The following is a 27,701-nucleotide window of genomic DNA, read 5'->3' on the forward strand; positions in this document are numbered from 1 at the left end:
TTATATTCATTAACATGGCCAATTTACATACAGGAAGAAGGTCATATGTTTCACAGAAACTGTTCTTGCTTTTTGTTCTGCCCTGTACTAGTTATATAACCTCAAACCTGTGTTTCTTTATGTACAAATTGAGAATATTATTGGTATGTAATTCAGAAGGGCATTGTGAAGATTAAATGAATTAATACACAAAAAATGCTTACAATTGTTCCTGGTAGATACATGCTCAGGTCTACTAATATTTTTTTTAATAATTTGGAGTCTAGAAATAGATAAGGGAGACTTCAATTAGTGTTTTTTCTTAGCCCAGTTTTAAGCTTATTGCTTAAGCCTTTTCCCTTTAGAAGTTCAATTGTTCTTTTCCTAGTAAGTGCTATTCAAATGTACTTTTGTATGTAATTTTCAGATGTATAGTCAACCAGTCTTTAATTTCTTTTTTTTTAACTATACTATAATCCTCTGAACCAAATATTGCTATCTGTCATGTAAGTATACATGAGTACACATTTTTTGCAGAGTGTAAATACTAGACCGTCGTTACAGTGAGATGATTTTATAGTAGTGTCTTTCTATTTTACCCTTGCATATACAAGTATGAAATCATGGGATTTTACCCTTTAAATCTTGTCTTATTATTAAGTGAAAGCAGTATGGGGCAGTATGGCTTAGTAGAAAAACAAAAGATTAGGCCCAGCCATAAATTTTAATTCTGGCACCATCACTGATTCACTAAAGCCCTTCTGTGTTGTAGCATAAAGTACATTATTGAGAAACACTGGTGCTGAAGTTGTCATTTGGCTTTCTATATTGGCAGTAACCAGAAGACACTATAAATTGGTGGCAGTTAAAAAAATAAAATAAAAGAAGACTCATAATAGGGACGAGCCTTACTGAATATCTATTAAACTGCCTGTTTTGGGATGAGGAGGCTGAGATTCAGGGAAGTTATATGTCAAACTGCAGAATAAAAAATCCAGGTGGCTGATGGTCAGCTTCGTGGTCTGTCTACTATGTGTGATACCAGATGGAACCTGGGGGAAAAAATCAGATAACTATCTGGACACTGTGTCTAGGTATTGCTTAAAATATAGATTTATTTTCCTAACTCTCCAGAAATGTAACTATTTCGTATTTGTAACATGGGATCATATGATAATCTAAGTGTAATAAAAATTTATAAGTGAGGTATTGTCAAAAATACATTTATTTGGATCAGGATAGGAAAAGCCACTATGTGACTTTGCAGGCTGTTCACTCAACATTCTTGCTGAGACTTGCGATCTATAGCTTGGAACAATCAGCTGCATGGAATTCATAAATGAAGCTAAGTGAGAGAGAATTTGTCTTTATTAAGCACTTAACTATGTGTCCATCACTGTACCTGAGTGCTTTATATATAGAAATTTTCCCTTTTAAAGAGTCAGACAATCCTCTTTGAATTTGCAGCATCAGTGTCAGAGTTGTCATTGATTGCTTTATAACCTTAGGTGACTCTTTTAACCTGCCTGGTCCTTAGATTCCTTATTTGTGAAAGAGGTAATACCTAAACTGACTACTTCATGAATGGGAAGCCTTCAGCTATGAAAGCTCCTAGAAAAGTACAAGGTGCTACCAGAATTTAACATCATATGTGTTTCCTTTCTTTCAGTTGATTCTTTGTGCTATTGTATTCTGCTGAAGGGAATTTTAACTTACACCCACTGAATTCACAGAGGATTCTGGGAGGAACACAACATAGGATTAAAGATTTAATAAAGATAATGATCCAAAAGCATAGTCTACTTGAGCAAACAGGGTTGACGCTGTTTGTTTGCTTCACCTTTTTTTTCCTTTTCCTTTTTTCTTTTTTTTCAGCGTCTCCATATGTTGAATACGTTATTATCAGCATTGTTTTGTACAAATTCTTTTATAGAAATCAGCAATGGAAGTTCAAATTTGACAATCTGTTGTGCATACTATCTAAAATTAATAAAACTAACATTAATAAAACTAAAATTAATAAAACCAATGACAATTTAAATACCTAGGGGGATAGTATTTGTCACTGAAACCAGAAATGTTTTTTTATGTTGTGTTTCAGGCAGGATTCATGGATGCAGTAGAAAGTAATTGGACTATCTTAAACCGGGGGTCACATACCATGAGGGACTGGGTGGGAGCGGGGGTGTGAGAACAGGCTGGCAGGGCCCAGGGGGTGGTGGAAGAGGGAGGGATCAGAACCAAAAAGGTCAAACAACTGAAAGTTTTGTTCTTTACCTTTTGAAAAATAGGTAATATATGTCAAATACAAGAGTAAATATAACATAGTTATGTACTTACAATATTTCCACCAATAATAAAGCAAATAAATTTCTATGTACTTACCCCTACTGTACCATGCTCTTTCCTCTTAATCATTGTCCTGAAATATTGATCATTTCCATTCTTTTCCTTATAATTTTGTTTACTCACTTAAAATAAAAATACTTATGTATATGTGTATGGTGTATATGTGAGTGGTGTGTGTGGATAGAGTGGAGTTTATTTTATTGTAAGATCAAAATTTGTTTTTTATGTCCTTGGCAACTTTCTTTTTTCAAATTTTGTTTTCAAAATGCAGATGTATCAGTCCTTTGTATAAATATATCAAAATGTATTTATTGTATTGCTGATGAGCATATGGATTATTAGGGCATTTCTTTGTTTTCCTTCTTGTTCTCTTCTTTTTCTATTATATGCAAAGCCGCTACGAAAATTTGAATTCTGGTGCACCTGGTGCAAAGGTTTTCTAAGATATATACTTAGGAGTGAAGGATAGGCCACAGGTTATGTGACTATTCAGATTTTAGAGGTAATACCAAATTGTTTTCCAAAAGGTTTTTTCATTTTAGACCCCAGCAAGCAGTGAAGGAGTTGTTCAAAAGTTTGACAAGTTTCTAGATACTCAGACTTCAAATTTTTTGCCAGTTTGTAAATCTGAAATATCTAAAGATATCGTGCTTTCAATCAGCATTCCTCAATTCCCTATGCGACTGAGCTTCTGAGCTTTTTTTTTTCCCCCATATTTTGTCAGCATTCTTTTTTCCGCTTCTTTGAAATACCTGTTTAACACTGACCTGTTTTTCTATTGGGTTGTTTTTATTTTTCTAGATAGTATTGGTTGTACGTATTTTACCTTTTCTCAGTTTGGATTTGCTTTTCACTCTATTTATGATGTTACTGATAAAGAAAAGTTCTAAGTTTGTGATTTTATGTCCTCCTCTCTACTGCGAACTTAAAAATATTCTTCTACATTGCTCTCTGGAATTTTCAAGTTTTGCTTTCCTCATTTAAGATCTTAATCTATTTGAACTTTTTTTTGGTATATTGAAATAAGGTTTTTATTTTTATTTTCTTCAGATGCCTAACCAATTACATACATTTTTTTTTAACAAAAATTGTTTTAAATAAAAAGTTCTTACTCATACTGATGTGCAGAGCCATATCTATCATATACCAAGTATAAATGCATTGTTTGTGTAGAAATTTTTGTTTTGCTCCAATAGTCTCTATGTCTATTTCTATTCTTTTATTGTGCATCTTAATTCTTCTAAATTTGCAATGCTTTGATAAGTGGTAAGGAAAATTTCTGTGCCTGTTGTTTCTTTTTTCTTTTTTTCCAAAATGTACCATTGTTGTACTTTGTTTCTTTTATAATCCTTCTGCTTTTAATTTTATTTTTCTTGCATTAATGTTCTGACTACAATAACCAAAATGATGTTAAAAAGAAGTGGTGCTAGCGTGTATCCTAGCTGTTTTTATTTTATTTTATAATAAGTTTTGTATTAATAACATTTCACATTCAAATATTATGTTTGCTATACATTGTTGTGAATGTGCTACATCAGACTAAAGATGTTCCCTTCTATTCCTAGAGTTTGGGTAAGAATTTGTATCACAAATTGCTATTTGATCTCTGTTATCTGTTGAGAAGCTTACCTGTAATTTCTCCTTTAATCTGTTAATGAGATGAATTAGAAAATTAATAAATTATTTAATGTTGTAACAATCTAATATTCCTGAAATGGGTCTAATTTGGACATGGCATATTATCTTTCTTAGGTAATGATGGATTTGGTTTACTAAAATTTTATGAGGACTTTTATGTCTATGTACATGAGAGATATTTGTTTTGGAATTTTTTTTAAATTTTATTTTAAAATCATTGAGTTTACAGAACAGATTCAAGGATAGTACAACAGATAGTGCAGTCCTCATATACCCTTCCACCAGCTTCTCTTGTAGTTAACATCTTACATTACCATGGTACATTTGTCAAAACTAATTAATTAACATTGGTGCAATGCTATTCATGCAACTGTAGACTTTATTCATATTTCAACAGTTTTTCAACAACGTTTTCTGTTCCAGAATCCAATCCAGGATCTTACATTGCATTTATTTATGTCTTCATGTGTCTTTCAATTCAGCTTCCTTGTGTTTTTTTTTTTAACCACCCCCCAACAAGTTTCCTTGTTCTTGATATCTCTTCTTTCACAAATACTACACTGTCTAGACTTCTGTAGCTTTATAGTAAGTCTTAAAGTCAGGACTAATACTAGTCTTCTGACTTTGCTCTTCTTCAATATTATGTTGGCTATTCTGGGTCTTTTGCTTTTCCATATTAAGTTTAGAATAAGTTGTCAGTATCCAAAATAACTTTCAGAGATTTGAATAGGGACTGTATTACATCTGTAGATCAAGTGAGGAAGAACTGACATGTACGCTATATTGAGTTTTCCTATATATGCACATGGACTATCTCTCCATTTACTTGTCTTTGATTTATTTATTAGAGTTTTGTAGTTTTCCTCATATTGATCTTGTAAATATTTTGTTAGATTTATACCTAAGCATGTCTTTTTTGGGGTGTTAATATTAATGGAATTGTGTTTTTAATTTCAAATTCCAGTTGTTCATTGTTGACACAGAAGAAAACAAAAGATTTTTGTATATTAACCTTGTAGTCTGCAACCTTTAGCTGTAAAATCACTTCTTAGTTCCAGGAGGTTTTCCTTTTTATTATTGATTATTTAGTATTTTCTACATAGACAGTTATTTCATCTGCAAACAAAGAGGTTTTTATTTCTTCCTTCCCAATATGAATACTTTTTTTTTTCTTGCTAGTACATTAACTAGTACTTCCAATACTAGTTTTTCTATGTTGTCTATGTTGAATAGAAGTGGTGAAAGCAGACATCTTTGCCTTGTTCCTGATCTTGGTGGGAATTAAGATCTAGTTTCTCACCACTAAGTATGATGTTAAGCTGTAAGCTTTTTGTAGATGATCTTTATCAAGTTGAGAAAGTCCCTGTCTATTCCCAGTTTGATGAGAGTTTGTATCATGAATGCGTAAAGGATTTTGTCAAATGCTTTTTCTGTATCTATTGATATGACCTTGTGATTTTTTTTCTTTAGCCTGTTGATGTGATAGGTTGCATTAATTGATTTTTGAATGTTGAACCAGCTCTGCATACCTGGAATAAATTTACTTGATCATGGTGTATAATTCTTTATATACTTTGTTGGACTGGTTTTGCTAACATTTTGTTAAGGATTTTTTTATCTATGTTTATGAGAAATATTGGTCTGTATTTTTCCTTTTGTTCAATGTGTTTGTATGGTTTTGGTAAGGCTGGCCTCATAGAACGAATCATAAAATATTCCCTCTGCTTCTATCTCTGAAGGACCCTGTAGAGAATTGGTATAATTTCCTCCTATGGTGTTTGGTAGAATTAACCAGCGAACCCATCTGGGCCTGATTCTTTCTGTTTTGGAAGGTTGTTAATTATTGATCCAATTTCTTTAATATATAAAAGCCTATTCAGATGATGTATTTCTGTGTATGTGAGTTTTGGTAGATTATGTCTTTCAAGGAATTGCCCATTTAATTTAAGATATCACATTTTTGAGCATAGGGTTGTACATAATATTTCTTTATCATCCTTTTAATATTCATGAGATCAGTTGTGATGGCTCTTCTTATATAACTGATGTTAGTAATTCGTGTTTTCTCTTTTTTTTCTTAGTTAACCTGGGTACAGGTTGATCAATGTTATTGATCTTTTCAAAGAACCAGTTTTTTCCTTTGTTCATTATCTTTATGGATTTTCTGTTTCCAAACTCATTGATTTTTTCTCTAATTTTACTATTTTTTCTTCTGCTTACTTTGAATTTAATTTGTTCTTCTTTTTCTAGTTACCTAAGGTAGAAGCTTAGATTATTGACTTTAGATCTTTCTTTTTTTTTCTAATATATGCCTTACCTTGATGCTTTTAAAGAACAGTAGACAATTTTGCAGAATGACTTCCAATTTGAGTTTGTATAAAGTTTTTACAATTTGACTGCGATTATGGATTTTGGGGAAGAATTCCACACAGATGAAGTACCCTTCTCATCACCTATCAGAGGTCTATGATATCAACATGACTTATAACTAGTGATGTTACTCTCAATCACTTGGTTAAAATAGTATTTGCCATGTTTCCCCATCATAAGATTATTATTCTTCCTTTCCATGCTCTGTTGTTTAGAAGTGAGTTACCAAGTCCAGCCCACACTCAAGGGGACGGGAATAAAGCTTCACCTCCTGGAGGCAGAAGTAAAAAGGATTTGCAATAAAATCACCAGGATATTTAATACATTTTTCTTGTGGGGGGTATTTTTATATCATGCAAATATCCCATGTCTTTTAATGTTTTGCTTACTAATTTTAGCATTCCTTAATAGCAGTTATTGCTCTGGTATTCTAATGGTGATTTTTTTTTAATTTTCCTCATTTAATTATACTATTTTGGGTGTATTATTATTTTTATTTTTCTATTCATAGTTCAGCTTTCTTGAATCTGGAAATGACTCAGGGTGTCTAAGAGAGCATCTATTGAACCTATTTTCTTACTCTTTTTTATTAATTTCTCTTTTTATTTTCCATCTTTGTGATTCTTTGTGCTTCATTCTGTATAATTGCTTCAGATCTATCTTCCAGTTTACATATCCCAATTATATCTCTCTGAGTGGATAGTATAGCCTTCTTTCATTCAATGAGTGTGATCCTTTGAAAGTCCAAGCTTTATGCAGTGAGGCTGAGCAGTTCTGATCCAATCTCCGATCACACTCAGGGTACAGACTTTCCATCCTCTCTCTTTTATGGTCCTTCGCAATTAAACTTTAAACCACAATTGCAGGCAGAGTTCTCTAGGACAAACATCACTGTAGCAACTGATTTATCCTTCTGGATTTGAATTTTTTTGCAATTTCTGACTTCTGAGGATTTAAAAAAAATTATCCTTCTAACACCCCCCCCCCGTGGTGCAATATTTTTAAAAACTATATTTATCTAGAATTTTTAGGTTTGATGTATCAGAAAAGTTTCTCTTAACATAAAATCTATAACATTAGAGAAAAATAGAAGATCCTGTATTCTTTTTTACCTTCTTGTTCCACTAGATCAAAATTCAAAGTCCCAGGAAAAGCTATCTCTTTGGGTGACTAGATCACTTGCAAATTGTCTATAACTGCTGTGGAAAAAGGAGAGGACATGGTGGCAGGTTTTAGTCTGAAATGTCAGTTCTTAGTGTGCTCATGGCTGAAGAATGACCAGGCACACTAAAGTAAGGCAAGCATGAAAATGAGGTTTTTTGAGGAGAGAAAGATAGGATTATAGAGCAAGAGCAGCATACAGGTTTACAGAGCATGGTACATATGCCACAGACGACATTCGGAACCACTGTTGCAGTAGGAAAAGAGCAAAAGGAAGGGGGCAAAAAGGGCCTGGTTATGGTCTGTGTCTTGTTTCATAGTGCCTGGATTGGGACCTCCCCAGTGCCTCAGACATCACCATGGAACCACGTTGATTGGACAGTTGGGAGCTGCATGACCTGACTCTTACTGTGCATGAAGATCTCCCATGATCCTCTCTGAAAGCCCATTTTCGGGGGGTGGGGGCAGGTGGTGAAGCTCAGCAGCACCCACTTTCATCCCTAGGAGACCCAGAATCCCTGGCTATCTGCCTAATAATGGCCCCTTTGGCTTGAGAGTGAAAGGCAGGTACTATCTTGCAATAAAATACTCATGGATGAAGAAAGGTGATTTTCTGAAAGAAAATTCAGGACTGGAAAAAAGGGTGATGGATACTGGACAAGTAAAATTTAAGAAATAGCCACCGTAACTGCCTTATTCTATCTTCAGTTATGTAGTTTTTCATGTATAGATGCACATACATAATATACAAATAAATACACATTACAGTGTATAGACTATATTGCTAAGTAATGGGTCAGCTACTTTCTGATTATTTCATTATTTTCCTCTAATAATTTCAGCTTTCCTACAATGTTGATGTGAAACTGTGGCTAACTTTATTACTTCTAAATCCCCTATGTCTCCTTAACAAACTTATATAAGTTATGGTCTGTTTTAGAAGTGAAAGTTTCTTTAAAGACTCACCTGTAGGTGTCTGTCCTTTAACCTTGCTATTTTATCAACTACCTCTATTTTGCAGAGATAGATACCAGAAGTCTCTTCTGACACATTTTGGAGACTGGGCTCTTCCAATGCTGCTGCTAACTTTCATGATTTCTGCTGTCGTTGCATTTACACAGACAATGAACTAGACAGGAAAAATTTGTCTACTAACTGGGTTAATTAAATACATAGTTTATTAAAAATTATGGAGGGTGATTACAATGAAAATTCACTAAGTGATGGCAGACCCTGTTTCTCTCTGCCTAAATTCTGAAAACCAGAGTAAATACTCCTGTTACACTCATCTGCTTTCGGATTCTACACAATCAGCCCATGGTTCCATCCTCGCAAGCTGCACATAGGTGTAGTCAGTGGTCCACGCATGGCAGGATGAGAACCACAGAGCCTCCACCACATAAATCTGGGACTCTTCTTACACTGAGTGGTTGTTTGGAAACTCATAATTTTCTCATTTTTTAAAAACTTCAGCAGGAAATGGTGAAAGATTGAAAGAGAAAAAGATGTAGATTCTTGGGGATTTTTTTTAAGTGAAACAGATCATATTTTAGAGCAATGACTTCATGAAGTGAGTTTTGGTTATGGCTTCTGAACTTACTGAGCTTGTGTGAGCTGTCATGATGGAGCTTCTATCCTAAAAGTTGACATTGAAATCCAAATAATAGTAGCCCCAAGTAATGCTGTTTGAGTTATATCCCTCATCTTTCTCATAAGATTCTTTTGAATTTCGAAAAGGTTTTAGCAAATGTCTGTGTTATGAAAGGATTCTTAAGAACAATTGAGGTGCAGCCATAAGATAAAATTTGTCACTTTTTAAATAGAGTTAAATATAATAGTATTCATTCCTTAATTAGCCTTTTAATCATTACCTTCATAGTGCTCTATAATTGCCTAAATCTCCATTTCTTTTTTTAAGTCATGCAAGCAAATCCTTGGGGCCAAAAAAGAACTTTTATTGTTTTTCTTGATATAGTTTGTTAATCTTAGCTCATGAGATTATAGAGTCTTAATTTTTCTTTCTCATGTTAAAAATAGTGAACATATAAAAATAAATATTATTTTATTAAACCTACATTCCTACTTGCAATTGCCATGTCAAAAGGCTGCCATATATGCCTCATCATTGACTGATAATCTGTTTTCCAAATATTATCTTGCTCTTAAATTGCTACTTTTATTGTCTGTCTTATTTATTGATAAATATTCTTTTTAAAGTACTTTAAATAAGTGATCTTCATTTGGGGTTCAAGGGGACATATCATTCTGGGCCCCTAATCCAAGCCTATGCCAAATTTAAGTTAAATGCAAAATGCCAAATATTTGATATCCCTTTTTTTCTTGCTGTTAGTAATGGTCATGACACCTATTTCTGGATAATAAGCTATGCAGATAAGCTCTTGGGAAGTTTTTCCTCCCAGATAAAGAGAGGACAATATTAGGAACTCTACTTCCTCCTGCCTGCCTTGCTGTCTTTGGTTATGTGTGGACAAGCAGCTCAGCTCCAGTAGCATCTTGCAGCCACACAGCAATAAGCCCGAGGACAAAAGCACACTCTGAGGGTTTCAGAGAAATCACAGAAGAGCCTGGATCCTTGTAGATATTGTGGAGCTACTGAATCCATAGTAATTGTCCAACTTTGCAGTGATTGTGAAGGACAATAAGAAATATCTCTTTTGAAAGCCACCTTTATCTGGGTAATGTTTTCTTATAGCTGAAAGCATCCTAATTTGGAGGCTGAGCATATTTGAGAGCCTATAAACATAGGGTGGGGACATAAGGAGGAGATATTTCAGAAAAATGGAATGGTTCTCTAAGCAGAGGGGACAAATGACAGAGTAATCTTAGTACAGATGTAAAATTTACCTTTTAATATGTAAAATGCCTTTTTAAAAATATATGATTAAATGTATTCTGAAATTGCTTTTCAGTTTGCTTCTTTCCAAGTTTATACTTTCATCATTTTCCCAGAAATTATCTTAAGTTGTTGTGTTTTCTATTTCAAGGATAATTCTAAAGGGAATGAATCTATTTCCACCCTAATGTTTACATAGAAATGGGTTCTCTCCATCCTCCATATCTACTGCCGTTCTTTCTAGTCTAAGTTCACACATAAATTCAAAGACTCTATCTGCTCATACATTATGTTTCATTAATGCTGTCAGTTCAGTGAAATTTCGTAACATTTTCTGAGTCTTGTTCAGAACAAACACAATGAGGAGTGTCAATTTCCAAAAGAAAGTAGACAAGAAAAAGAAAAGACAGTATTGTTGGCATGGATTTTCAGTGGAGCCAGAACGACATGCCTGATTTTATTCTCTGCTTTCAATTTAATGCATCCATTTTTTTGATATTGCTCCTGAATAGTTCTACTTTTATATTTGTTATTTCTGTTTGTTAATGAAGTTTTCAAAACCTCTTGGCTTGTGACTTTTTTAAAGCTAGTGGAGACCCATGACACTTAACCAACATTTTCTAAAATGTCACAACATTTCGTGAGGTAGGATCTTCTTGAAATCCATACAGATATTTCTCCCTTTGATTATAAGCATTATGTAATTCTCCCTAGTTTTCAGAATCAATCAGTGGACATGGTCAGTATACATACACACACATATTTACACACATACATGTATATTGTACACAGATATATAATATGCATATATAAATACATATATAATTTCAGCCTTAGCTATTTTGAAAACACATCTAGGGATAAATAGAAAATATGATGACCAACATTAAAGAGATCTGGCTGTGTGAATCTAGTACTAGGTACAGGAGACAGAATTTTGTGCTTTTGTTTAGAAGACTTCATAGTCATTTTAACATGGTGATAAATCAGAAAATGAAATTCCTTTTTGGTTATAATCAATTTGAGTAAGAGCTTAGAAAGTACAACAGAAATCATATAGTTTTACCTTTATCCTATAAAAATCATGAAATACCCTGACAGGGCAATTTCATCTACTTGCCTATTCCTATAAATCTCTAAAAATCTGTTTTAATAATGGGCTAATTTCCCTACCACATAAAAGAAATACACTCCTAGTGGATTTCAAACTTACCTCTGTCCAGAATTATATATATTTATTCTATTTTGGTTGAAGTAAAAAACAAAATGAAAAGTAAAATCACTGTTGATTTTGATTATGTTTAATCATTCAACATAGATATACCTTACTTAATTATTAACTATAAAAGTTTGATATACATCCCCTGCATTAAGAAAGGCTTTAAAGAAACAACCCAATACTACAAAATGTTATTTCTATCTTCTAGATGTTTCCTGCTAAAGTAAGAGACATAAAAGATAATATTAATAAGAATGCACCATGTTCCATATTATCACTTCCTCAGATGACTGGGACTTTTGCCTGACAGAACTTGGGACAATTATTTTGTCCTTTGTGTTCAGAGATGATGTGCTGACAGGTTATTTCCTAAGCAATAACTGAGATATGTGACCCACTGTCCTTGCCAGGAGAGAGCCTATTTTGTAGTTGACAGCAGTAGTCACTGACTAAAGAGCCTGACATTTGTGGCCTTGTAGCCTTTGGGTCAGCTGAGCCTGTTTTTTATTCCTTCTGGCTGGTACGGTATGCTGGCTTCTATCTTGTCTTGGCATTATCTGCTGACACTGCCTTGTTGCAAATCATCTCTGAAGGCATTCCCTCTGTCCCAACCTCCCACACATGCAATCGCCTACCGTGTCCCAGAGTCACAACCTTTCAATTCCGATGCCATTTTTCCCCATCCTCTTATGAGTGAAATGCAGTAAGCCCCATTTTGAGTGCAGATAGGATCTTTGTTACTAAGCTTTCCTTGCTGGAGAGCTGGCTCTGCTGTCATTGTCTATAAAGAGCTTACCTAGCCAATGACTATGCATTTCTTAACCTATATGCTTGAGTAGTATATTGCTCTTACAATACATTATATAAATGCAGTTTCATTAATGAACATTGAAAAGAGAAAGAAGTCTTAGGTTGATAAGCCTCTATTACAATGTAATAATAATTACAATAATGCCAATAAATACTTGCATCCTACATTTAAACAATCATTTTGACTTCCACAGTACTTTCACATGCAGTACAGATGTTCCCATATGACAGGTAGTCACTGAAAGGATGAAGTCACTCTTGTCTTAAAGTCTGGGAAATGCTATTAACAAAGATATTTTTAATTCTGACTACCAGATTCTCTTTGAAACTCTAGGGAAATGAGCACAACACCAAGCATGTATATCTTAATATGAATATTTTAGCTGCTTGTTCTCCTGATTCTCCTACTAATTCCCTTTTTGCTTACTCTTTGTCACTTTGGCTAACTCTACTTCTATATATTTTCTCCAAAATGAGTATTTTCCTCAGAGTTCTGTGATTTGGCCTATTGCCATGGCTCCAAATGTCATCTCTATGAACATGCTTATCAAATCAATCTCTCTCTCTTTCTCTCTCTTTTGTTACTGATAGATATCTGGACTTGAAGGTTACTTCAAACTCATCATGAATAGACCCCTATTTTCTCTCTGAGCCCTCCCTTCCTTTTGGCTTTTTTAATACTAATAATAGTACCCCCTTTCTCCTAGACATCATGATCAATCAATACCATAGTCATCTTGAATTTCTTCTCTTTTATTACCTCCTGCATATAATCAGTAATAGAATCTTCTAGTTTCTATCTCAGTACTAAATGTCCCAAACTTTTCATTTCCACTGCCAACATCCTCATTCAGATCTTCATAAACTCTTTTCTTATAGCCTGTTCTAACAATCTCCTAACTTGTCTTCCTGCTTCAACTGTACAATTTATTTTATACATCACTTCTATATTAATTACAGTAATTACAATTAAAACAGCAGTTTCCAATCTTTTTAGTATTACAGACTTTTACTCCAGTGAAATGGAAACCAAATGTATAAAACGGATGAAAACGGAGCTGCTTTCTTTGAAGCAAGGATTGAGTATGGGAACTCACACTAGTTCAGGTCAGGTCTGTCTTTACCCTGCCTCTCCTCTTTCTACCAACAGTGTTTCCTGAGATATTCTCATGATAACACAGTTGAAAACCACTGTTAAAACATCTTCTCAAGTTAAGTCTGTACAAATGACAAAATTGTATTTCAAACGTGCTGCAAAGAAATAGCCCTTAGAAAAATAAATTCAAATATATCTTCTTGATAGAGATGGTCCATAGAAAAAAAAAGATGATTAGATAATCATTATTATTAGATTATATATGACTACACCAAAAATTCTGGTTGATGATCATCAGGCTCTTAGCATGATGGTTAGTTAAGTCTAATTTCCTAGAAGAGGTCACAATCTCATGAAAATCTATCAGAAAATTTCTGTGGTTATTTTATCAGGAATGCTGATTATTTTCCAGAAAAAGTAATGAATTATATTATATGGGAAGTTTTGTCCCAGATCAGGTACAGTATAATTTACTTTGTCATCACTAGTCTTACTAGAATCCTACTGGAAATTTCTAAAAGCTATTAATTATCTACCAAATTAAGAACAGATTCTTGGCCTTAGAGTTTAAATCACAATTCGGTATAATCTCTAACTTTCAGCCTTTTTTCTATTTTACTGCATTGATAGACATTACATTTTTTTCTAACTTTAGAAAAATTAGAAGCTTTATATAATTCTCTTATGGCATTTGTCTTGTTCTGCCTTGTATTCTACAGGTAATAGGAAACACAGGCAAATATATAACAAATGATTTATTGAGATTACATTGTAATACATGATTAAATCCTACATTTATGGCCACCGGTAGTTAGTTATGTACTTGCTTCATCTCCAAAGAGATTGTTAACCTTTCTAAATTAAGTTTTATAGGACAAAGCTTCATCTTTAGAAGTATTTTGTGGTCCATCTTTTACTACCTATGATTGCATTAATGATAGCCATTAATACTTAATCTGATGGAACCTTAGTTTTGTCATCTTCAAAATAAAGATAATTATAAACATCAGTAAGTAAATATCTTTTATAATTAATTTTTTCCTCCAGTAGGAAAAACAAAAGCAATGGACATGCGGACAGAAGGAGATAGCCTGAACTATGTGATCCTATCTTATATCTGAGTATCTCTGGGCATCTCTAGGCATCTTGAGGACAATAGACATCTAGGGGTGATGAGGTCCTCTGAGGAGAAAGGAACATATAGATCTAAGATTGTTAGAATTAAAAACAACAAAATTGTTTATGTATATTTTCTGTCATTACTTTTTTGGCCAGCCTCATGATGATCTGGAGAATTCCAGAGGTAGAAATAATAAAATGGTATATGAGAGGCTTTTCATGCCTCAAATGAAAGGTTTTCAGAGCATTTTTGCTGACCCAGGGAATTGGTATTAGCTTTGGGTATTTCAGGTTTTATCCTAATTAATCCTCTTAACTTCAGACTTTGTCCATCAGCAGTATACTAAATGTACTGTGTGTGCACTACAGAGGCAAAGCCAAAAATTGCAGTGGTAGAGCTTTAGTGAATAGAAACAGTACAGGTGTAAGGAGTGAATTTTCCACTGAGAGAGACCTGATCCAAATGCACTGCAACTGATTCAATGATAATTCCTTTGACTTTAATTAATGGTAAAGTTAATACGTATGTTATTAAAAAAAATTCATCATGAGTTCTTGTAAAATTGGGTGAATTATGTAATGTTTCTCAGTCTAAGAATACATTGAAGTAGGATTATCAAATTATTGAAACTCAGGCTAGAAAGGCATATTCACTCAATTCATAATTTCTGAGTAATTACTATGTGCCAGAAACATATTTGGGAAGCCACATCAGCAGGCCTTCATGATTGATTGATTGAATATGGACAGTGGTACATACATGAAGAGAGAAAAGAAAGAAATTTGGTGGGAGTAACTGGATGATACCATGTATATGTGTATGTGTATAGATATATATAAAATGCATGTATCTATATAAAAATAAATTGTGCACATGTATTTTCTAAGTACCTTGCCTTTGTAAAACATCAAATAGCATGACAAATAATAACTATAATAATAAAATTCTGTCTTTAATACAATGTGGTAAAAGAACCAGAGAATACTAACCCAGTCTAACTGAGAACTGCATCACCTTCCTTCACTTAGGATGTCTGAACAAATTCACGGTTCTTTTAGCAACAATGTTGGTATAATTGGTTGAGAAGCCAGCCAATTATATCTGCTGCAAGTGATTCTCAAAGTTCAATCCCTGGACCAGTAATATTCACATCACTTGAAAACTTGTTAAAATTCAAATTCTTCTGCTGCACTTCAGAACTATTGAGCCAGGAACTCTGTAGGTGGGACCCAGCCATCTGTGTTTTAATGGGCCCTCCCGGTGATTCTGATGCATGGTAAAGTTTGAAAACCACTCTGTTATAATAAAATTTACTGAGGAGAGAATTTACTATTTGCTCAGGACCACAGCAATGTAAAAGTCCAGAGGAAATGCAGTGCGTATAAAATGCAACGAAGCAAGTGACTCCCAACCAGGAAGTTTGATGGCAAGCCTTGCAAGATTGCTACCACACATTACTGCTTTCACATGTGTAAAGCACTAGCAAAATTATTGGTACTCAAATGTTTGTCTTCTCTTAGAACTATCAGATATTGTGGTAGTCACCTTCATAGGTTATCAAATTTTGTGATTCAGATCTGAAGCTCCCTGCAGGAAAAAATATAAGTCACTTTCATTTTCACAAGAAGATATTAATTTACTCCATCAACACTTATTATCTAAAACAAATGGAAGTTCTTTTGCCTGATAACCCTGAATGTCTATCCGTCAAGAAGTAACTCACTATTGACATCAATTTCAAATAATTTATTATTCACTTCTGGGAAAAGCCATATGAAGATCATTCATTAATCTATTAAATTTCTCTCTAGAATTGAAATTCTTTAAGTCTTATTTCTAGATCTTGTCATATAAGATAGGTACAAATGAAAACTTTACTATTGATACTTCAACTTTCTGAAGATCTGATATTAATTATATAAAAGAAATAAAATTACAAAGAATGTTTTTACGTCGTCTTTAAGGCTACTTGAAAAGACTATTGTTCTTTTGCTATTTAATCATAATATAAATAGGTAAATGATACATTCATTCCTCTTAACATACAGTGTTGAGGAGGAAAAGTCATAAGTCTATCCTGATGAAAATTTCTAAGTGTTCAAATTCCTTTTTGTAGATAATATGAACCATGTAACTAGCCTATTGCTTCATTTTTGATCATGCTGCAAAATATCAGTTTTATACTTAATTGCTATACCTTAACTCTGGGGTTTTTAATGTAATTATACTTCTGCCCCCCAACTTTAATTATGTGGCTCCTGTTCTGCTGACCTTGTTTTAAAAGTTTCAAGACCTATTATACACTTGCTTCAGTTTTTAAAGCTGTGTTGAACTCTTTTTTTAAGAGGACGTTTACAAAAAATAAACCTCTTCTTTTATTCATTCACCTATCATTATATCTATGTATCTATCTACTCATCTTTTCTTCTAAGTTTCCTTCTTATCCTCTTATCCACCTACTCAGCCATCCAGCCATCCAACCATTTATGTTTTTGTTAAGTGTCATTCTGCTTGTAACCAAAAATAACTACACAAAGTAAACACAATGTATGTATGATTGTGAATAGACTTAAGAGAGTGTATATGCTAGAATAGAAGAAATAGACCAACTTTTTCATTTTACAGAAGAGAATTTTAGCTTCTTTCCTTTTTTCCTGACCTTTCAACAATCCTAGTTTATATAGATTCAGAAAATTTCTGAATTTCTATAACTATTTTAAAAAATTTTAGCATGTTTGTCAATCTTCATTGTCTCAAGTAGACTTTTTTAAAATAGTGTTTGTAAATCAAAATACAGAAATTCAGCTTTACAAAGAAAAAGAAATTAGGGGTAAATACTTATAAAAAAAGTTACTTCAGTTGTCTTAGTGAGCTTCCCTACTGCATTTAAAATATGATTTTTCTTCATTAATCAACAAATATTAGTAAAATGAGTAATTCAGTACACCAGATTTTCTCAGAAGTTCAGAAATAATTTCTGTTTAACTTTCTAGAAAAGATATCTACTACATGAATTATGCATACTGATATATTTAAACCATATTAATTTGAGCTCCCTGAAGTGTTAAGATATTGGTTATAATAGTAGGAAGATTCAAGATAAATGAATGTCAGATACAAGAGAAATGAATTTGTTCTTTAAAAATATTAATCTTGTACCCTTGCATATAGCTTTTAAGCCCCATGGGAAATCCGGCTAATGTAGGGAAAATAGGATCACTACTATCAATGAGATTGAGTCCATAATCTTTCACTGTAATATTATAACTCATTACCAATAATTAAAAGTTTTGCTAGAATAAAAGTAACAAGTTAGAACTGAAATTCCAGACATTCTTAAAATATATTGCAATTAGTACAATTTCATTAGATGTAGAATCCCATAAACTTCAAGTGATCAACACAATTAATAGGCAAAGATATCATCTATAATTTCTCAAAACACAAAGAAAAATATATTTTCTTATTTAGGTCGTAATCTATATTTATACCAAGGAGGATATAAGTTGACCAACAAAGCTGAGAATGGTGTAAGTAGATAGAATCTAATACACAATTTTGCAATAGCCCAGAACATTTCTAGATGCCAAAGAGGGTTTTGTCCAAGGGTTTATAACTTGCATGAGTGAGATATACACAGAAAAATTACAAAGATGATACCCACATCACTCTTCCAACGTCTAAACCAGTTCCTCAGAGAGGGCAGTTGCTTCATAAATATTTAAATTGTAAATATTTGGAATAGTGCTGTTGAATAGAACTTTTTGTGAAGTTGGAACTGAGATTTTTACATTAATATACTGTCCAGTGTGGTAGCTACATATGATGGGCTACAGTGACTAAGGAAATGAATTTTTAATTGTATTTAATTCATATTAATTTAATATAAAATTAAATAGCAGCATATATTCCGTGGCTACTTCATTGTACAACATAGCTTTAGAAAGAACTAAAGTGTGAGCAACTCAACAGTGCACACCTTGAAAATTCAAAACATTAATTTGTTCGGTTATTGCTATGTGCATTTAGTTTTAGGTTTCCTCCCCCAGACCCCATATCCTTGTTGATGTAATTTTATTTATTATTTTTTGGAATTGTAGACTCTTGACATGTTTACAAAAGTCAAAAATAAACAAAAACTATTCTCAGAGATGGATCTTTCTTCTCATATACCTTCTTACCTTACTCTTACCATCCCTTGCAGATAACAGTATTTCTTATACCTTTGTTTACTCTTAATGTGAGTCTTTTTAAAAAAGGTATGTGAAAATAAGTAGAGTAGGATGTGCTTTCTTATTTTTCCTTCCTTTTCACACAGAAGTAATATATATCTATATATAAAACCATGAGTTCAAGCTGACATCCTTAATTCAGTTCCATAGAGGAGTTCTTTGTCTTACCCCTTCCATAGCAGTATCTCCCTTATTCCATAGTGAGAATCTTGGCTCTCAAAAATATCCATATGTTTACTTATTGTCTCAATGGTACAATATACATTAATATCTTCTGGGTATTTCTTACACTGCTTTTCCAACTCCACTATTTCCCTAGCCCCATCTTTTAATCTTCTAGATTTACCTCTTGTTTTAAGAGTATATCTGTCAGATATCTTCCCAATAGGAAATTTATAGAATGTAAATAATGTATGTAGTTAAATACCTGGAAGAATACACCATTCACTTAGGTGATGGAATGGCTGGGTATTAAATTCCAAGTCTAAAATAATTTTTCCTGAGGATTTGAAGGCATTATTTCATCTTTTTTCATTCAGTTTCCAGCATTGCTCAGGAAAAGTCTAATGTCAATCTTATTTTAATATTTTATAGATACTATTTTCTCTCTCAATGATATATAGCTCTTCTCTTTATTCTCAGTGTCCCACAATATGTTGTAGGTATGTTTCAGGGTGGTTATTCTTGTACCCAAGCAGTATAACATAGTAGTTATGGACACAGGCTCTAAGTGCCTGAGTTTGAATTCTTACTCCGGTACTTACATCTTTCCTGAGAAAGCAAAAGATGACCTGACAGAATTTACGCTTTTGAGAGCTCTCTGTCAGGGTTTTGGAACTGGCTTGGTACAAGAAAACACATACAGTATGGTTAGAAACATAGGAGCCTTAAAAACTATATGTCTGAAATGCTAGCCTGTCCAAGAGACAGGATTACCTAACACAGCTGGAAGCATGGCTGGGGGTGGTGGCCAGGTAAAGTTTCACAGAGAAACTGACATTTAAATGGAATATGATTTGATCTCTACAAATTATATGAATGTATTAAATTATCACATATACCCTAAAAATATGTACATCTGTTTTGTATCAATAAAAAATAAAATTACAAAAATAAATAGCAAATATATACATATATTCACCAAATGATATGTACTAGGATGTTCATAGCAGCACCATATATGATAATCCCAAACTGTAAATTATCCAAATGCCCATCAGTCATAGAATGGATAAATTAATTGTAGTACAATGAAATACTATACAGCACTGAAAATCAACAATCTAATTCCACACACAACGATGTGGGACAAATCACATAAGTTTAATGTTGAGTAAAACCTGATGAAAAGAGTATTTATGGTATGATTCCTTTTGCATGAACCAAAACAGTTCCATGAACTTATAACTATTTGCTTAAAATTTGCTGGTTTCTTAGCACAGTAATTATCTATTATAAAGCAAAGTACCCCGAATCTTAGTAGCTTAAAACAGCAAACATTTATTATATTTCACATTTTCTGGGATCTTTCAATAATCCAGGAAAGACTTAGCTGGGTGGTTTTGGCTCAGGGTCTCTCATGACCTTGCCATCAAGATGTCACCGGAGGCTGCAGTCATCTGAGGGCTTCAGTGGAGCCAGAGGATACACTTGATGCTCACTCACATGGCTGTTGGCTCTAGGCCTCACATTCTAGCTAGCTATTGGCTAGCAGACCCAGGTTATTGCCATGTGAGTCTCTCCACAGGGTTCTTTGTAAGTTCCTAGAGCAAGCAATATGAGAGAGAGAGAGAGAGAATCTGCAAAGTTTCTTTTAACCTAGATTGGGAAGTAACACACTATCACTTCTGCTATATATTATGTTGGGTACATAGATCTGGTACAATGTGGGAAAGAACTTGGAGATTTGAATACCAGGAAGGTGAGGTCATGGGAACATGATGAGGACTGGTCATCACATCTGGTAAAAGTTTAAATTGATGGATTTGGGGAAGTTTCATAGTGTAGGAAATAGTATTTATAATTTAAATATTTGAAAATTGTTACGGAGAAATATGAAGAAAACTAAAGAATTTGTTAGAAGAGACAATTTATTAACATCACTAAAACAAAGTAGTATATAAAAGAACAAAGGTCATCACCAGAACATTAATTGGTCCAGGTCTAACTTTGAATGTTTAAATAGTCATATTTACTTAACCAATTATTATGCGGTAAACAAATTGAAAATGATGTGAGGAAAGTGTGAAAGAGATAAATCTTTATCATATTAAGGTCATCAGATAAACTACTAAATTACTTAAATCAGAAATATTATCTATCAATATTAACATATTATTTAGACAAGGAAATTTTTTTTAAATTTAGGCAACAGGAAAAGGAGATAAGTTTCTAGATCACTGGAAAGACCCAAAGGTTGATCCGAGTTTCATGTGTATTAAAATTTTTCATCCAAATGAAACAAACATAATATCAGCTTCATGAAGCTGTATCTCAAAGTCCTTTCTCTCTGTTTTATATATATATATTTTTTTATTTTTTGAACGTATTCCAGATGCTAGAAAGGTAGAAATAGAGTATAACAGAGAGGTCAGAAATGCTACTCTTATTAACCGTATGATGTGTCATAAAGAACCGGTCCTCAACATTTTTGGCACCAGAGATTGGTTTCATGGAAGACGATTCTTCCACAGACCGCAGGAGGGGATGGTTTCAGGGTGATTCAAGTACATTACATTTATTGTGCAGTCAAACCTCTCTGCTACGGATAATCTGTATTTGCAGCTGCTCTCCAGGGCTAGCATCACTGCCTCAGCTCCACCTCAGATCATCAGGCATTAGATTCTCATAGGGAGCGTGCAACCTAGATCCCTGGCATGTGCAGTTTACAGTAGAGTTCGGGCTTCCATGAGAATCTAATGCCGCTGCTGATCTGACAGCAGCTCAGTCAGTGATGCCAGTGATGCTGTATTTACAGCCAGTTCAGCTGTAAATACAGATGAATCTTCCCTTGCTTGCCTGCCACTCACCTCCTGTTGTGTGGCCTGTGGCTAACGGGCCAAGGACCTGTACCAGTCCACAGCCCAAAGGTTGGGGACCACAGTCATAAAGGATTTCAGTGAGTCAGCACTTTAGAACACATCATTTGAAAGATGGTGAATTCTTCACTAGTTATTGAGTTATATGTTGTAAAATATGTGCAGTACCAAACACATTCCTGGTACATAATATTGGCTCCCTAAATATTAAATAAGTATGAACCATAATAATCAGTGTATATTAAATAAATGAAAAAAATGAAAGGCATGAAGTAGCATTTATAGAAGTCATTCATATGCTTAATATGCTTTCTACTATTATTAATTTTTTCCAGTTACTTAACAAGAATAAATGATGACTTAGCATTATGTGAACTTTCAAAGGCAAATCCCTTTCATTAGTAATTTTCAAATATAATAATATAATTAAAAATATTTTAATCTGGGTTTTATTAATGATAGAAAACAATCCAGTGACATCATTTTTAGATCATTACCTATAATGAGTCTGAATGCTTTTCTGACCTATTTAATTCAATAATTGTGTACACTCACCTACTTTCAAATGCACATAATAAATTTAGTGAGGATTAAGAAGGGATAAAATATTCTTGCGTTACTACCAGAGAGAGGCTCAAGGAGTAAGAGAATTTGGCTCTATAGGTCTGTTAACCTCACTGTCAGAAAATTCATGTGAATTCTCCCAGGAGCACAAGAAGTCAGGATTTTACTTATTGAAAGGAGGCAGAGCAGCTTTAGAGTTCAGAGAGCAGGCTGTATAGTCTCAATTACCAGCCCATCACTTATTAACTGGTTGACCTCAGTTTCCTCATCGGCTAAATCAGAATAGGAATAATTCCTGCCTAACGGGGCTTCTGTGAGGATTGTATGAGACATGCTTAGCACAGTGCAAAAATGAGCAAGATATCAACAAATGTTAGTTATTATTCTGTATATTCTGAATAAAGTTGATAAAGAAAGTATAAACTTAAGTTCAGAAGTGGTTTAGAATTTGGCAGTATAAAACAGACAAGATACTTTGAAGTCCACAATACGTTGACCCAAAGGCCAGCTTTGTTTAATAAATCTACACTCCAGAGTTAAGGAAAGGCTATGCTACCTGGCATTTCAGTTGATTAGAATAGATTTGTTTAACATATCCTCTTTTTGATCAATGATTGTATCACATGATTGTATATTATGTGTAAACCTTATTTTCTTGAAACCTTGGTAGATTATGGAATCAACACAGGTTTGTCAATTTGTTGTTCATTCTAAATTACCATTAACTGGCTACTTAATTATACTCATTTTATATTTTCTTGAAAGGATTAAAAAAATTCACTCCTAGTTTGATGTAAGCAACCATATGTCCATAGTATTAGTAAAGCATACCACAGCTGATATTTAAGCTAATGAAATGAGAAATGTATTACATGTCTGCTTTGAATAGTTCATTTATGCTGTTAAAGTGAGAAGGTAGTAGTCTCCATCTGTACTTCAGAAATTAAACATTTGCTCCTGAAATATTTCATTTTAATTGGAGCTAATGTTAGTTTATTAGTAAAAGGCCCCTAAAGGAGTTAAAATGAAATCATGCTGCAATAATGAAAAGCTCATGTTATATTTTTTCTTAAAGTACTCTAAATCTTTCTCATATTATCTCACATTGCAATAAAAATCAGACCTTTACATGACTTTCTTTTTTCTTTCTTTTTTTTTTTTTTTTTTGCCAAAATCTACATAGAAAGTTGATGGCAGCAGTATTAATAATAACAGATTGAATGTGTTAATAAAAAGAATTAAATTATTATTATATTGCACACTTGTTTGATATATGAGAAAAAAATTTTTTTAGTGAGGATTATGAATAAAGCTTTTGAGACCACATCTCTTTATACTTGACTGTCTTTAGAGTTAATAGAAGATGTTAAAGAGGTTAAAAGCTACTTTGTCCTGTTCTTTGCTGTGATAGTTTTGATGGGTGGTTTGCTGTTCACTCCAGAACCTGAAAGAAATGTGAAATTACTGGACACATTTTCTTAAGAGTTCCCTTCTCTTTCAACACTAGAAAAAGTAAAGATTAACTCATTAAACATGTTTGAATGTTCCTGAAGCTTGCATAAAAATATTTTTGGAACTTTTCAAATGTAAATAAAACCTAAGTAACACTGAGATGCAGACTAAATATGTTGCATTATACCTAGATCTTTGTTTGACTTTTACAAATTATATTCATTCATTTAATCACTCAACTAATTCAATTATTTATCTACTATGCACCAGACTAGGCACTTAAGATACAGGAAAAGTTTCAGGAGACCACTGAAAACTTATAAACCTCATATTGACATGATTAGTTCATAAAACAACTTACTGAGTGTCTGTTATGGGGCAGATATTGTTGTACTTAATGCTAAGAGCAGGTTTCATTAATATGATTATATTAAAAATGATTCTGAAGGATGATCAGAATTTATGCACAGGAAGGACTGTGGCATGGACTCAAATAGGAGCTGATGATGATGGGAGGCAGTGGGGCTAAAAACTGGCAATGGACTTGGGATATAGTTAGATGGTCGAGCAGATTGCACTTAGTGGGCATTTGGATCTAGAGAGTAAAGAAGAACAGGAGATCAAAGAAGACATCTGGGTTTTCCCATGGGTGACTGTCACCAAGATAATCAGTCACATAGTAGAGGAAAATTGGGTTTTCTGGGTAGAAAATAATGTATTCTGATTTAGATAGAATTAATTTGAGGTGCTATGAGAGACAGAATTTTGCAATTGTCAGTTGGATACACAGTTCTACAATTCGGTAAAAAGTAGAGAGAGATATACTTTGGTAGTTACATCTGTATAAATGGGAATTGTGGTTTGGTACTATTTTTCCTAGGCAGAGTGATGTGAGTTTGCTTTCTCCAGGCTTTTTTATCCCGTGTACTCAAAGTGAGACAGTGATTTGAGCAAATTTCACTATAGAATTGTATTACTCAGTACAAGTTTCTGTTATCCCAGAAGTTACTGTAATGATATTCACATCTCCACTCTTCAAAACAGTAGTCACTAGCCACATGTTACTATTGAGAGCTTGAAATGGGGTGTGACTAAGAAATTAAGTTTTTTAATTTGGTGTTAATAAATTTAATTTTTAATAGCAGCATGTGGCTAGGTGCCACTTTTTATTGGACAATATACCTAGAGAATAGACAGAGTAGAAAAGCACAATGGATAATCCTAGAAAGTATGGTGGTGAAAAAGTAGGGTACAGATGATACATTTTAGGAGATGGAGGAAAGAGGGGACTATATAAAATCAGTGCCAATATATATCACCAACATTTCCCCATACCAAGATCATGGCAAGTAGGATTGCAAGGGATGGTATGCCACACATGTAGATAAAGATCTGATGTAGGAAAAAAAATATTTATCAATATTTGTATACCAATTAAAGTACTTCTATCTTCCAGTTTTAGAATCATTGCACTAATGATTAATCTGTTTTTATCCTGGATCTTCACATGGGACAGAGGCTCCCTCAATATAATATAGTAGAGTAATTTGCACGTAGACATTGCATTTTGGCAGTCTGTGTTCAAATCTCTGATCTGTTAACGTAGTAACAGAATGACTCTAAGAAAGGATCTTGAATTCTCTGTGTCTTAGTTCAAGTAACTCTTGACCCTAGGTTAATACTGGGGTTGTTTTAAGATTTAAATCACATTAACACTTAGAAAAGTACCTTGAACCTGGTGAAGAGTTAATAACCGTTACTGTCATTAACCTTAAAAGTAAACTTTAAGAAACATTTTTATTTGAGACCATTTTGAAATGTTGATTTAAAAAGACAATCCATAGATTGTTATTACTGATAGACTCATCCCTGTACTCATTCAATGTTGTATTATTTTAGAAATAGTTTGCATATGAGAAAGCCAAAACCTTTTCATTAATCTTTTTGATTATAGGGAAAACATCTTACCAAAAGAAAGTTTACAGTATTTTTATAAGATAGAATTAGTACTTTCACCTAAATTTTCTTCTGTTTAGCAACTCAAACGCTTTCTTTCTTTAAATATTTTCGTATTTGCAATTCCAACTGTTTTCCATGCTAACTCCTTTTTGTAATTTCTTGGGGTTTACATATTGATAGCACGAGAAATGATTATATGGTTCCAGGGTTGGTAAAAACAAAAATGACATAAAGGAGAATCTTTTAAAACAGTTCCCTAAAAATGCCTTTCATTGTCTTTGATTCCTTTTACTTCTCAGAGACCCAGAATAATTCTGCTAAAATTTTTGTATCTATACATTTAAAAAAATAATTAAAAGTCTAATATTTGTTTAAAAATACATTTCTACATCTCCTGGAAACTACTATAGAAATCCAGAAATACAAAAAATACAAAGAGGACAATCTTCTCTTTTTTTTATTTTATTTTAACAGTAATTCCTGAGTTTGTAACACAAGTGAATGTTGCCTTAGAAGCTTTAAGCAAGAACTCATTGAATGTGTTGGATGATAATCAATTTGTGGACATCTCAAAGAAGATCTATGATACAATTCATGATATCAGATGTTCAGTCATGATGATTCGGGTAAGTTTTCTTTACTTTCCATTGAATTATTTTGCAACACTCTTCACCATCTGGAATGCCTGGAATGATTGCAAGAAATGCTTTATTTCTATGCTGTAATGTCAGTGCTGAAATCCATTAAATCTCTAGAAGTTCATATGTATCCCCAAAGTCAGATCTCCTCTCACGAACAACACTTTTACTTATGTATTTGGTGATAACTTACACAAATGAGCACATTTAACTGCCACGTGTGCAGAAAGGATAGTATTTGTGGTGTGCAGGATTTGTTGAGGTGTCTCTTAGCATGATCAAGAACCAAAGAAAAATACATAAATCAATTTTCTTTCTTTTATTGAACAAAAAGGAAAGAAACTTTTTCATCACTGTAGTGGAACTGATAGGAAAATGTGTTAAAACAAGGTATTTCTATGGCCAAGCCCTCTCATCCTAGATCATAGAATTGCAGAATGTTCTGCAAGAAATCTCACTTCGAGCTGCCAGGAACAACGACAAACTCTTGAACTGTCCTGGTCTGGGAGTTTCTATTTGGGGAAATATATGCTACCTTCCCAGGGGTGTGTGTGTACCGTTTGTATATATGGAGACCAGGATTGTTTTTACTCAAATATTAATGTAAATTATTATTTTAAATGTTACTAAAAAATGTAAGTTCTTTAGAAAATGCATATGTAAATATATGAAGATACCTTATCTTAGGAGGCAGACCCTGAGGTAATGATTTGTGTTATCAGTAATCTATGTAGGAGAAAGTGAGACAGAGAAAGTGAGGCAGGAAGGAGAAGAAAACCAGAAAGGAGTAATTATGAGTCACTGAAAACAACTGGAACGTGAGCCTGCTGGTGAACTCTGGTAGGTATCTTAGAGTGCACCTCAGCACCTCAAAATTATCTCACCTGAGGCAAGCAAAATCAGGTTTATCCACTTGTTCATCCTTGGTTAATAAGGGCCACTCTCAGAGGTGTTACCTGAGTCTTGTGCTCAGGGCCAGTCAAGCTCTTGTGGCTGAAGAAACAACCCTCAGACAGGGTGGCAGATGATTGCAGTAGGAAGATTCAGTAGGACTGGTGAAGGTAATTTGTATGTATGAACAGAATTCAATTTTAAAGCCTCTGGACTTAACTGTTAGTAAGACTGTGAGATGTAAATAGAAGTGCCAAGAATATATGGTTGGAGCATCCTTAGCATATGGTAGGCCTGTTTGTCATAGTTAGCCTGCACTGAACAGTTAATA

The 27,701-nt window shown here is 33.5% G+C and overlaps 1 protein-coding gene across 1 annotated transcript in view; it reads left to right on the forward strand.

Moving 5' to 3' along the window:
• Positions 1 to 27,701, forward strand: part of CTNNA3 (catenin alpha 3) — a 1,434,719-nt gene that overhangs the window by 1,124,087 nt on the left and 282,931 nt on the right. Inside the window, exon 12 of the mRNA XM_069460558.1 lies at positions 26,316 to 26,467. Coding sequence (XP_069316659.1) covers positions 26,316 to 26,467 — 152 coding nt within the window. The remainder of the gene's footprint in view (positions 1 to 26,315; positions 26,468 to 27,701) is intronic.

Source organism: Eulemur rufifrons, chromosome 28, assembly GCF_041146395.1.
Source record: "Eulemur rufifrons isolate Redbay chromosome 28, OSU_ERuf_1, whole genome shotgun sequence".
Lineage (NCBI taxonomy): Eukaryota > Metazoa > Chordata > Mammalia > Primates > Lemuridae > Eulemur > Eulemur rufifrons.